Here is a 14201-nt window from a genome sequence, read left to right as displayed (position 1 = left end):
AAAGGGCACTCCCAGTGGGACAGCAATCAGACATGCAGACATGACTGCACATCCAGGGATGTCCCTCCCTCACAGCCACTCGTGGTTAAGAGGACTGCAGTACCTTCCAGGAAACCAGACTATTTTTTGCCTGTTTTCTGCTTCTCTGACATTTGAAGCCATAAAATTGCAATTTCAATGAGCTGAGTTTAACTGCAATTAAGTGGAAGTAATCTGTTTCACAAGCTCTTGGGTAAGGGCAACAGGAAATTCTTAAAAAAAAAAAATGTTTAGCAAATTAACAAAAAAGCCCAAACCCTTTTATTCCATCCTCACTGCAGAATACTCAGAAGCCTTGCCAAAAGAGTAGCAGATGGAGTTGGACAGCCTACCCACAGACTGCCAAGCAGCTAAACAAGAGCAAAAGCTAGATACCATTTGGTTGAAGGCACTTCAGTGCTGCATTATGATTTGAACCACCACCAACTTCTGAAAGCAACCTTGCCTCACCTGAGATCATTGATATTGTATCTATGCTCTGAAAACACAAAAGTGTAAATCTGCTTTAGCATTTAATACTAGGAAGTGAGAAGACAAGGGAAGAGGCAAAGAAAGTGCAAGGTGTTGCTGAAGAACACTGCCTAGAGATTCATCTCAGGAGGTCATGCTTCTCCTTTTTGGGGGGGGGGGGGGGGGGGGGGGGGGGGAGGGGGAGGTGAAGGGGGAAGGAAGAAACGTTGAGTGTGTAACAGCTCATAGCTCATTCTGCGTTGAGGATTTTGAGCAGTGTGCAGCCAGGAGGGGTGCAGTATCCCAGACTTGACAGTGAACTTGCTTTTTCTGCTGCATCAGTAGTTTTATGATGTCCTCATGCACTCACAGGTCTCTCTCTCCGCTCGAGGTCTCCCAGTGCCTTCTTCTACCACTGCTCTTCAGCAGCTCCTGAGCTCTTCAACATCTCCACACACATCTTCATGGGAGCATTTGTTTCCCATTTGTTGACTTTGTCAATGGTGCTCCACTGAAGGGCACCCAGGTAGAAGACAGTGATAAAAAAAAAAAAAAAAGGAAACAGGAAAAAGTAGTGAGTCCAAAAGACTTGGGACAGGGCATGAAGGGGAAAGATCCAAATGCATTGTGTTCTGCAATTGGCAGAATCACCAGGACCAGACTGCTTGCAGGAAAACTTCTGTGTTGAGGCTGTCAAAGCGAGATCAGTGATAGAACAACACTCTGTGTTTCAGGGAAGCCTTCTCCTTTCAAGGGAAGAACTGAGGAGTTGTACATGCCAGGGAACTGCCTTAACAGTCAGCAGGGGAAAATCCAGCAACAAAAAAGCAGAGGCTCTTGATAATTTTATGGTAGAGATAACTCAGAAAATGCAGTAATCACAGGCAGGATCCCAGAATGGCACAAGACACTATCCTGTGATTGCAGGCAACACGCAGCATCTGCACTCATGAAGCACATGTAGGTTGGGAGTGTTAACACAGGCTGTTTTAGAGCAATATTCTCTGCATGGATCTAAGAGGTGGGCAAACAACACCAGACCAACTGCCAGAAGTAAACATGAGTGCTATAGACGGCTCCTTCTGTGCTCCTCACTGCATAGCACACCAGCTCTCTCCGTGGCTTCCACAGACAACTTTCGTAGCTCAGTTTCTTCCAAAGTAGGCAGGAAAACCTCCACTGGATCAACACGTTTAGGCATGGCTACAGATTTCTTCCATGTGTTGCCTTTCCTCTACCACATTATATCCAAAAAAGCTCCAACTGTTTGTAGAAGCATTTAGATCTATTGTTAAACAAAAAAGTAAACCAATATCTGTTCTTTCCCAAGTGCTCCATTCTAAAGTTTTTTCATACCACTTTTTCCCTATACTTGAATTGATTTATATGCATGTAGATATGTATGGATATGTATTTCCATACCTTTTGTTCCACCTTCAGAAATTGAGCAAGTTCTTCAACGGTGAGGTGATCTTTCTTGTCACTGTAGCTTAAGAGCAGTAAGTAGAGGTCTCGACGCAACGACATCATCTTGTAAAACACTGAAAATTCTTCAAAATTTAGAGTTCCTTGGTTCTCATCTGTGTCAGCTTCCTAAGAGGTAAAGACACTCAGGTAAGCATACTGGATGCAGGTGAATTCAGGGAACAAAGCAGAACAAGTTTGATGCATAAGAACAGAAATTTAATGAATTCTAATCTGCAGGCTCAAATCCTAATACACATGGGCTAAAATAGCAGCAAAATGATAATACTGTCTATTGGATTTTTTGATGAAAACAGTACTACCTTAGATTCCTACAAAGGTCTCAGTTCCATCTTCAGTTTTGAATTTGTTTCCCATGTAAAGAAGCACACCCTGGGCTTTTTTTCTGATCTACTGCCCTCCTTTATGTCCTGCAGTTATCCTGGATTATAACATAGCAAGGAACATTGTAATTTCACCCCTTGGCTTCCTCTAACAGAGTCTGACATTTAAAAACATTCCAAACAAGGCCACGGTCTTAAATTAATGGTAATTCAAACTGCAGCACTCTGATCCCCCTGTCAGCTCTCTGCAGGGGGTCCAAGACTGCAGCAGCAGTAAGACTGCACACCAAAATATAACCCCAGCAGCCCCAGTCTTGATTGCAGTTTTTGTTTATCCTCAGAGGTAGGAAGAGAAGAAAACAGTACTTAACGTATGGTAATACAAGCTTTTCTCTGTGAACATCTGCCTAAGAGGATTGCTTTGGATTTTCAAAATAAAGAATATATTCTGGAGGACTGCTGTCAAACATTATCTAGGTCTCCACAACAACCAAACTTCAGGAAAGCTGCAACTCTTGTTGAGTTTGAGAGTGTAAGCAGATGACAAAATGAAATAAAGGTGTAGCAGTGTGTTAATGTTCCTACTAGTAACACCTTTTATTCATAGCTGTAATATGATGTTTTCTCTCTCATTACAACCCCTGCCCTTTGCTGTCCTCAAGTAGTGTTAAAAAGGCTGTTTGCTACTGTGCAAGTCAGAATGCCTTCTCCACGGTCTTCTTAACACTGTTTTGTTTGGGCCTGATGGCTTGTCTCTGCACTGGTTCTCCAAACAGAAATCCCTCTCCAAAAGGAGAGGTAAGCATCGCCATCTTATTATCACTTCATCCTTCTCAAGAAAGCTCTTCCAGTTCATGCCCAACCTCCTTCTGGAGCAAAGGATCCCATCTAATAGCAGATGCAATGAGCAGGCCTGGTCTGCTTTACATTCCAAGGATGACATTTTACATTCCCTTCACAGAAGCTGTTTCATTGATATTCAAGGATGGGAAGCACTGTTTACACCACTGACACCTACCAAGTACAAACAACCAAAGCAGCACCCCCACACTCTGATCCCCAGTGCAGGACAGACCTATGCTGCTTTGTGAGCCCAGCCATCCCTGTGGAGCCAGAGATGCTCCCCCAGGCACAGGTCTGCTGGTGCTCGCCCCAAAGCTCTAACACTAAGTCTCACAAACAGCAGCAACTGCAGCTGACCAAGTGCAAGAGCCGTGCAGGGCAGCTAGACATAAGGGTGAGAATTTGTCCCAGAGTTACTTTGCCCTTCCCTATTGGTTCCCTGACGGTTGTTAGCAATTGCCTTACTTCATTCCTTGGCACTTTAAAAGTTCAGAGTGAACTAATTGCTTCTTTCCTATCAGCACACGGAACTCAAGGCGCTGCATTTCATCACACTTTGCTAATGTCACTGTCATTTGAGGTTTAAATTCAGATCACAGCAAGAAAGCCAAGAAGAAATTTATTCCCAGCTATCTGGTGTTGACTGTGATTCTAAATCATGATTTCCGACTTACCCCACACGTTAAATGATGTTTATTGTTTGTGAAAAGAACACAATTCCAGTTCACCTCTGCATCACAACCCTACCAGTCTCAGTGCTTCCCAAACCCTCGTGGAGTGACCTGTACTCCACGAGATGCACCTCTAATGCTGATTTTATGCCAGACAAGCAACACACTTTTGACCACACAAGATTCTCCAACCTCCCCATGTTTTATAGTAAACTGGACTCCAGGTAGTACAGTTTTTGGAGAGTTATAAAAAATTTATTTTGCTCTCCATTATGCCTTGGCTTGTCTCTCCTTTCCTACAGTGTAAACAAATGGGCTGGTGGAAAATGGTAACTGTTTTCACACAATAGACATAAAAAATTGATTCTGGCTAAGAGAGAGAGTTTTAAAAAACTGCAATTACTTTCATAAAGCCAGTTTCTATTAAATATTTTTCCAAAAAGGAAATGAAAAAGTTTTCAATAGAACAACTTTATCACCTATCAATGCCAGCACAGAGTAACTCATTTCATAGCAATGAAAACAACAATGCATCTAAAAAAGTATTACTAATGAATACTCTCCTACGAAGCAATATCAGTGAATTCTCTTCTACGTAGCTCATTCAGTTAAACCAGTTAAATCCTTGTCTATAAAAAGACATGACTTAGGAAAAAATGTGTGAGGTGTTGGAATGGAGGACACACTTCTACGTCCAAACTTTCAGACCCTCCTCTGCATCTGTCCAGAAACATACTGTAACCAGCACTGTCTCACCCCAACAACACTGGGTGTTAGAGGTCACCAACCTGAAACATCTGCCGGACCTTCCTGCGGGGCAGGTTAACATTTAGCTTATGCATCAGCTGGTGGATCTCTTCAATGTTCAGCAGGCCATCTCCATTCTTGTCAGCTTCCTCAAAAGTTTGTTTCACCCAGCTGAAAATGTGTCAAGGAAAGGTACAAGAGAACAATTTCCCCTTGGAAGAGGGAAGCAGAGCAGTTGGGCAGAAAAGGGACAAGATTCAAACTCAGGAGCATAAGAGTTCCCCAGCTCCTTAAATTCTGCTAGGGAGAAGAACTGAGCACTGTTCAACCTAGCTGTCACAAATGTGTCTTTCAACTCAGAGCCTCCGAGCAGAACAGCTGAATTAAAATATCTCACCATCTATGCTTGAGATGTTGGGGTATGCCATGAAAAACTCATTGCTGGCAAAGATCTGATGCTACCTACACGGTACTCCCTGTGCTCATGCTAAACCAAACATTTTTTTTTACTACTGTACCTTTTCTGGTACAGCTTGCTATTGTATCATCTAGCTGGTGGAACCAAGACTACTGACCTACACAGAGTTAACATCTGAGGGCAACTGGTTTCATGACTCACAGGACAGAAGCCCAACAGCCATCTGTATCAGAGATGACATTAATCTAACGCAAAGGGCTGGAATAAAGACAACTCAACCAAACCAGGCAAAGTTTATTAAAAATTATGAGCCAGAGGTTAATGAGAGCCTCAATAACAATTAGCCACTCCTGATTTTCCATGTACTTTCCTCTTAGGCTGTTGCACATTTCTATCATCTGTATACTTAGTAATTCTTTCATTTCTGTAGAACTTCTTTGACCACTGCTTTTTCTCCAGTATTTCTACCCTCACTTCTTTGTCACATGTCCCACAGGGCAGCAAGTCCATGACATAATTTGTAAAGAGAAAATGTATAGCAATTACACATTTAGGACGAAACGACATCAAAACTCGCAGCTGTCAAGGTCAGCAAACAGGACTTGATTCTTTCCACTGCATATAGCTCATATCTACAGTGACGTTTCCTGGGATGTTCTGAAGGTCTGTGTGTGCTTGAACCAAATTTCATCCATACCCCTGCTACGGACAGCAGTTTCATACTTAAAACTGGTACCAGTTTGTGACAGTTATTTCCACCTAGGTTCATAATACTTGCCCCTTCACTCTCTTATTTCTGACACTAACTTCTCCTATGAGAACGTACTCAGCATAGTTTTCAAGTATTGCTGCACTTGCTCTGACATTTTTATGCACTTCCCTTAATTGTGCTTGAACTTCTCCATGTTCTAAGCAGTAACATTTACCCTCCTTCTTGAACATATATTCCTCAGCAGCTTTTGCTAAGTTCTTGCTCTAACTGGAACTGTAACATGGACATTTTGTGTGCTGTCTCTGAGCTGCCATATTTGTAACACAAACAAGGTTTGAAGGGATGTTTCAGCAGTAGAGAACAAACAGCAGATACGTGCAGCTCAGAGAAGCCATGGATAAATATAGCAAGCTGAGTATGTGTGCAACAGAGCATGCAATATATCCCTCAAATGGATCTGTGCATCAGAATTAACCACTGAAAGTATAAATTTAAAACATCTACTGTGTCTGTTGTCCAGGAGGAATATTTACAAATGATCACTGCAGCCTTCTGTGAGGCAAAAAAGAGACAGATAACAATTATTATCAAGATTAAATGCTGATTTTGTTTTGTTTTTTAGTTAGAGGGAAGAGCATTCTTTGTATTTAACATGCTAGTCTGCTCTCCTGCAAAAGAAAACGTATCAAGAAAATACTCAGGGAATATCATCTTTGCAAGAAGTTTGTTTGGGATACTGGGCTACAAAAATACTTAAGGAGCTCTAAAAATTTCTACTTCTGACAAACAGTGGAGGCTGCAAAGTAGGCACAGATATCTGACACACTTCACCTAAGAGAAACAGAGGGTCACAAGTTAGCTGTCATTTACCAAAGGACTGAAAAAGTTTAGAGTTTCAACTGGGCAAAGGCTAAGAAATTCACGTTCCCAACCAGTAAATAACTTGAAAACAGTGCCTTCTAGTAAACCTTGCAATTTGAAGCAGGAGAATAAAAGAGCAGCTGAGCAAACAGAAGATGACATAAATCCTTCCATGATGGACACCTCAGGACACAGAAGCTTTACCAAATGGTCAGTAGCACAGCAGCCCTCAGACCAGCCAGGCTGCATATACTCGCACACAAAAAACACTTAAGAAAAACATGGAAAAAGAACAGCTACAGAGGAGTAACACTACTGCTGAACTGCACTGGAGGCCTGATCAAACTACCCTTCAAAGTCATGCTGGGGTTAGTATTCACTGACATAGCTATAAATGCGTGTTCTGACACTTCCGTAGGGATTCCACTAACAAAATGCAGGACTGCCCACTGACTTCAATGGAGTTTAATCCAGTCCCTGAGGCACAGTTAAGGTTTTATTGCACATGTACGTATCCATGTCACACTTATCTGGCATTTCCATCCCAATCAGTGGCAAAAAAAAGTTCGGTTAAACTGGCAGGAGATGAACGCCCCGTACCAAATTCACTAAAAAACAAGTAAGAAATACTGAACTGAAAGCCAGTGCTCAGGTTTGTGAAAGGATACTGATCATGAGTTCTCTGTCGCTTAGCAAGCGAGTCCTCATCGCTTATCCCAGCCATCAAATATTTCAGCCCTGTGATCCAGGTGCGAGCTTCCTCTGGGTTAGAGGTAATCAGATCCAGTGACTCCAGGTGGTTGCCATGGTAAATGGTAAAGCAACAGCTCGGGTCAAAGCTCCCCTCTGCATGGCGGTGGAAGATTTCAGACTGACGGCCTTCGGTCACTTTGTAAATAGAATCAATGACAACTGTGGGGAAAAAGAAATCACAAAGTGATATGCTTGTATAACCATCCAAGCACACTCTGCTTTTCAGCAACTCTGAATTATTCAGGCTAAAAGTCATTAAGCACTTTTTAACATTAGATCGTAACAGGGGATCACTTTAAAGTAAGTGAAGAGCATTTACGCAATTGATCCAAAACATATTACTCACTGTCCTGTCCGTAATCCACACTTTAATGCTCAACTTCCCAAGTTGAAAAATGGATTAAAAAGGATTAAAAGGGATTATAAATTTACTTTTTGCCTTTTCACTTTTTCTGGACGGTCTCCATCGGATGCAGGTCCTGTGCTCGTCCAGGTAGAAGAGACGAACGAGCCCTTTGGTTCCACTCTTCAGCTTAACCATCTGAGTCCCAGACTGCATAACACTCATGCATCTTTCAACTGTGAAGCAGAACAGAGTAAGTTCAACTGAACAGCCATCTATTTCCACCAATAAAATGACATAACGACTTTCAAGCATCTACTAGACATAAAACATTTGCCTTTCACCTTCAGTGTCAGGAAATGTGAAGAAGAAATAGTGTATCTCTTGCAAGTTCTCATCGAAAGAAAATAGAACACATCTGTCAAAACACCTTCACAGAAAAGAAGTCAAAAAAAAATCAAATACAGAAAGGAAATATTTTGTAGTTGTTCTGTGCTTACTTCCTCCAAATATATATATACGTATTTAAATTACTAGACATGGTGCTGTAATTTTAAAAGCCAGCACTCTGCCAATTTCGAACGGCAAAACCATCGCTCAGTCCTCATTCCTTTGGGCTCAGTAATCGTTTAGCTTCAATCCCGTGGTTTTGACACAGTTTGAACTGTTAATGGAATTATAAACACACAGTCCCACTGCACTGCCACACACACAATTACAGCCTTCCTCTCCTGCTACCAAATTTCAAGCACACAAGCTCCTTTTTATCTACCCATCCCATCTAGGCTGATGGAGTTTTTTTCCTCCTTGTTTTGATTGCAGTAGACCCATCTCCTCCATTTCATCTCACCTCTTCCCTCCCACGCTTCTCCATACACTAAGATCAAGATAATGTTTCCCCTTGATCTCAGTGTATAGCCACGTTCTTAAATTACTTTCCTGTTTCTATCTGTCTGCAGCCTCTCCTCACTTGGTATCGCTCCAAAATCACCACCTGGTGATCTGGCTGGCTCCCAAACACTGCCCAGCTTTGTCTTTACTCCTTCTCATCATCTTCTTCCTCCTAGACCACAGCAAAGACCCGCAGAGCCTCCTGCTCCCTGAGGGAGCCAGAACCAATGGATGGGTGGACTGGGCAGTGCTTTCAGATGAATGAGAAGAGATAGAAATCAAGGCAGAAACAGGTACCATTGTCACTAAAGGGTACCCACAAGTGACCCACAACAGCTTTGACTCCAAGCTACCTGCAGGTGCGCAGAGCAGCAGGTAACCATGCCTCCAAACAGCACCGGATGGAGGAGCTGCTGCCTCAAAGAAGGGAGAGTAACTGAAGCAAAAGCAGTCCCTGAAACTTACTGCACACACAAGGACTGAGCCTTCCACTTCAGAACAAGTTCAGTGCGAGTCTGCCTCAAATTCACCTTAATAAAATTGTCCTCCAAGAAAGATGGTGGGAGTGTGTGGATATGGAAACCTGAAGCACTACGCTAGCTTGGCAGGCAGGCTGCATGCACATCTGTATTTCACTGCTGAAGTGTTCTATTACAACAGGGGTTTGGCTTAGAGGTTTAGCAACAAGCTACTCAACAGAAAATCTGCATCTTTGCACCTAAGCCTATCAGTTACTAATAAGTCTTAAAGATAAGTAATTCTCACCTAAGTCTTCCTATTAGCATTAGCTCACCTGTGAGGAAAACAGCTATTTCACTGAGCTGCTGTTGAGGACCACTAACAAAAGGCAGCAGAGAGAGGACTGCTTTTCCTTCATGTAAGAAAAGCAGAAGATAGACCTCAATCAGATAATTGCAACAGACAACAACTGTACAACTTATTTGCCACTGTTTCAATTGCCTAACTATTACTATATCACGTAGATAAAACAGATGCATTTCACAAGCTAACGTAAATAAGAACAACTAACTCTAGCCTTAAATAAGAACAGCGGACATGTAAGGAAGTTCACTGCATCATCCCTTCTGTATACGTGTTAGCAGAAGGGATGCGCTTTAAAGAAAGGTTTGGGGCAGCTGAAGTGCTACATCATCCAACTTCAGGAGGTTGTTTCCTTTTTCTCTCTAACTTACAAGCCACACCATCCCTGCTTTTCAGTAACTTATGAAACACAAGCACACCAAGAAACAAGGTCCTCTTCCAAACCCACTTCCAGCATGCTGATTTCAGACTCTGGCCAGACACACACCCGAGATGGGCACCACGTATTTTCAGATAAAGCAATGACCATCACTCTTAGCAATACACACACCTTGTTGCCAGGAGCTGCTCTGCTCCTTCACTGAGCACTAGGCCCAATGCTGGCCCATGGGTGCCAGCTGCACCATCTCTGCCACGTCCACGCTGTTCAGCAGCTGGCAGAGCCCTACAGCCAGGAAGGAAGGAATCCAAGCCTGCAAGTCCAGATGTTACCTGAGATCTCACCCGTTCAGGGGATACAATGTGTTCCACCTGACATGCTGCTCCTTGCTGCCCAGCAAGCCTCACTTATGCCAGGGACGCTAAGCTGGAGCTCCAATCCATAACCACGTGCTGCCAGGTGTGCAACTTTACCCCATGCTTGCACAGGGATGATGCCACCTGCCTGACCAAAGAAAGCTGCAAGCCCCATAATTTTCACTGCGTGTCCATGCAGGAGGTTGCACAACACACACCGTTCCAACCAAGCATGCTGCATGCATGCTGATGTTTCCTTGGGCAGATGAGCAGGATCCCACCTGCACCTCCTCCTGCAGGCAGCTCTGCCTACTCTGCTTACACAGAACGGGCTGTGCGGCTGCTGTATGCAAACAGCCCGCATGCTTACAGGAAAGCCTCCAGAAATTAACTCTGTGGGCCTTAATAAAGCCAACACTGTAAGATGCAAATATACTTAAAAGCTTTAGGAACAACAACATCCTACTTCACTTAAGTTGTGAGGAAAAATAAAAAAGAAAGATGAATGTTGTGGTTTCTCTCTCCTGATGCATACATAAACAAAAACAACACATAAAATAATCCTTATTTTTCCCCATTGTACTGCTATGTATTATGGAATTAATATTTAGAAGTGCAACTAAAAGAGAAAAGGTTTCGTCTTGCTTTTATGGACTTAACGGTACAGCCATCTGACAAAATAAAGAGATTAAATAAGGCATAAAGAGTATCACCAAACAGACAATGAGAAGTGTAATTACTAAAGAGGATATAAATTGTATTTCTAAATTATATGCAGTCTGCATTAAGCCAACGTTAAGCTTGAGGAGAGGAGATAAAACCATAAAATAAACCCATAAAATGCAGAAGCTATTTTCAATTGTAACATCAGCTCCTCCCTGTGCATTTTGGCATTCCCCAGCTGTGTGAGGTCAGTGTCTCTGGCCCGGCTATGCATCTTGCAAATAGACAGGTAGTTTCTCTGCTCAGAGAGGAATGACAGCAGACACCCCAGCAGCAGGAGCACTGCACAGCACTGCCAGGCTCCTGGGGCCACCTCCTGCGATCCTCAAAGCAGGGGCACATCCTGCATGTCACCTCTGCACCTGCACCGTTGCAGTCAAGGTGTGCTCCCACCCCCAGGCTCTCCTTGGAGCACAGCTGCAGTGATGCACAGCCATGTTCCAAAGCAATGAGAAAAACACAAAAACATAAAACAAGCACTCACACCTCAGACCAGAGAACAGCATGCAGTTGTACTGATGGGATCCAAGCAGTAAAGACATTCTGGATGAAACCACAAAAGTTCCTGTCTATCTGAACTCTCATCATCCCTCTTTGCAGCCACCTCTTGCTGTAAGTTGGCCGTCGCACTAACGCTGTTGGGACTCACTGACTCCCTGCACCCACTGGTGAGCACACTTCATCCAAGTCCCACAGAGCTGTGCTGACATCTGGAACGCCGTGCAGCTTCCCACTAACATCATCACGCTGCTGATGGCTGGGCGGTTACATAACGAAGCACAGGATAACGAAGAGGGCAGAGTGAGCCCTCTGCCCCCAGCCAGCATCGCTTCTAATAACCACATCTCATATTGGACATGGGATTTTAATTTGCTTTATGGTAACCCTCCCAACCCTTTGCGTAACTTTAAGCTTCTTACAGTGGTTTTAATCATCATCTCAGAGCAGAGTGCTGACATGAGATGGACGATCTCTCACACTTCTGCAAATCTGAAGCAATCCTTGGTCCCACCCACAGCAGTGCCTTTGGGGCTGCCAGCTCCATGGAGTGCCCAGGAAAGCAGACATACAACACGGGGAGGCACCCACAACACACCAACACGGTATTCAAAACAACTGTGAATGGCCTATAGTCCATGAAGACCATTAAATCTGAAGAACTCATGCCTGTACGTTCACTAAATAACAAGCAGACAACAAGTGGCTGAAGGGGGAGACCACCACCACACACCATGCAGAAGGGGAGAAGAGAATTATCAATGTAGTTTTAACCCTTAGGTCTGAGATCTGTCTGGTGTGAGCTTTTGTTTGTTCTCCCAGCAGTTATGGTTTAGGAATAGCACGTATTTCATAGTAACCACTGATCAGCCTCCATATTGAGATTTCCGGCTTGATGCTTCCAGGACAAGCAATTTAAATGATCTCTATATCTCTATTTATATTGTACTATATATATATATATATATATATATATATAAGGTCAATGGCATCCTGGCTTGTATCAGAAATAGTGTGGCCAGCAGGAACAGGGAAGTAATTGTCCCCCTGTACTCAGGGCTGGTGAGGCCGCACCTCGAGTACTGTGTCCAGTTTTGGGCCCCTCACTGTAAGAAAGACATGGAGGCCCTGGAGTGTGTCCAGGAGGGCAACAAAGCTGGTGAGGGGTCTGGAGCACAGGCCTTATGATGAGCGGCTGAAGGAGCTGGGGTTGTTCAGTCTGGAGAGGAGGAGGCTCAGGGGAGATTTGGATTTATTGGATCCACATCCCCAAATATCATTTCTACCGTGAGATCATCTTTCACAGAGTATTGTGCAATGCAGAAAATGCCTTCCTGGGACAGCACCATATTTACAGGGCCTGTGATCCCCTTCTTGAGATCTACAGTTCAGCACTGGAACTGGAATCTGAGAGCGTAGCCCCCGGACACAATGCATAATGCATGGTTTCCATCTCTGCTCAGGGATACCTTCCCTCTGCCAGCACAGCAGACTTCTCACTGTTATCTTCAAGAAAATAGCCTAGGTTTAATTCCAGCAGCACTGGGACAAGTAGCCAATAAGAGACTCCTAGGCAGGGGCTCCAGGACCTCAGCTCCCGTCTGCTCACGAAGCAAGAGCCCAGACAGGGCACCAGTGCCAACAGAGAGCCCAGAGAACAGCAGAACAGCAGGTCATAGGGGACATCCCTGCTGCTGGCTGCTGAAACACGGGGTCTCCAAAATCATCTCTCCTTCAGAAACAGATTCCATCAGAGCTGCTCAGTTTGGGAAGCTCTGGAGCCTCTGCTGCACAGAATGGCTGAGGACTACTGAATTTCCTATTAAAGGTAAGGAATTGCTCCTTTATTAACAGCAAAAGGTGCAATCACTTAACCACATATATGGCCAACTGCCAAAATACATTATCACCTCATTAGAGTGAACCAGAAGCATAGACTTAAGCAAACATAGTTAACAGGCTCTCACATCCTAATCCTCCTCATTGCATGAGGATCCCTAGGCAGACAGAGCATGGAAATTGATTGCAACACTGCAGAGCAAGGAGCAGCAGCAGCAACAGGCTGGAAGAAATGGAGAACAGCTCACAGTGCGCCAGGAACACATTGCAGCAACCCATGGCACCTCCACAGCATCACAGCCTGGTGAGGGGAATGCAGCACAGGGCACAGGAGGGAGGAAGGGGCTGGAAGAGGGACCCAGTGCATGACAGCATGCACTGCTTCCTTCCAACTGCCAGACCAACACGCAGCTGGGGCTCCAGTGGGGAGTAGGAGGGGAAAAAGCAGAGCATAACTGAAGGTGGAGTTAATTAACCTCTAAATCAATAAATGAAGCCTGCAGTTCAACTGATGATATGATTTAGTTTATCCACAATTCCTAGAAACAGTCATTTTCCCAAAGAAACATGCTTCTCTATTCCATTCTCACACTGCCCTGGTGCAAGTCGCCAGCAATGAGTAACCCGTGGTCAAACAACGAATTGTCAGTCTCAAGCACCAAAGTAATTTTATTACTGAAAAAAAATGCTTTGTGCATTTGGGTTTCATGCAAATCATTGTGTTCTTATGGGCAGCACATGGAAATGTCTCTAATCAAGTGTCAGTCACACTGCTGAGCATACCAAGAACCTGACTGCCAAGAGGTACGAGCTGCTGTGAGGTTTTCCCATCACCGATATCAACAAAAAAGCAACTTGTGGCTTCCTGTAACTTCAATTTCTGAAGCACACACAATGTTGCCAGCTTACTAACAAGCTGACTTCTAAGACACGAGCTTCTTAAATGACTACTTCAAGATGAGTGATGTATGCAGAGAAATACACACGTTTCCTCCTGCAGGTAAGGCCTATGCTGTTAGAAGCTGTGTCAATCTGCCTCTACAAGCTC

The 14201-nt window shown here is 43.9% G+C and overlaps 1 protein-coding gene across 10 annotated transcripts in view; it reads right to left on the bottom strand.

Moving 5' to 3' along the window:
• The window catches only part of PLCH1 (phospholipase C eta 1), a 63684-nt gene that overhangs the window by 29126 nt on the left and 20357 nt on the right, over nt 1-14201 (bottom strand). For all 10 annotated transcript variants that reach the window (XM_025153769.3, XM_025153768.3, XM_015291817.4 and 7 more), the window contains 4 exons: nt 7735-7881; nt 7218-7461; nt 4600-4729; nt 1912-2082 (listed from right to left, as the gene is read on the bottom strand). In XM_025153769.3, the coding sequence (XP_025009537.2) occupies nt 1912-2082; nt 4600-4729; nt 7218-7461; nt 7735-7881 (692 nt within the window). The remainder of the gene's footprint in view (nt 1-1911; nt 2083-4599; nt 4730-7217; nt 7462-7734; nt 7882-14201) is intronic.

This window comes from Gallus gallus, chromosome 9 (genome assembly GCF_016699485.2).
Source record: "Gallus gallus isolate bGalGal1 chromosome 9, bGalGal1.mat.broiler.GRCg7b, whole genome shotgun sequence".
Lineage (NCBI taxonomy): Eukaryota > Metazoa > Chordata > Aves > Galliformes > Phasianidae > Gallus > Gallus gallus.
The sequence above is the reverse complement of the archived record's forward strand: the minus strand, read 5'-3'. Positions and strand labels throughout refer to the sequence as shown.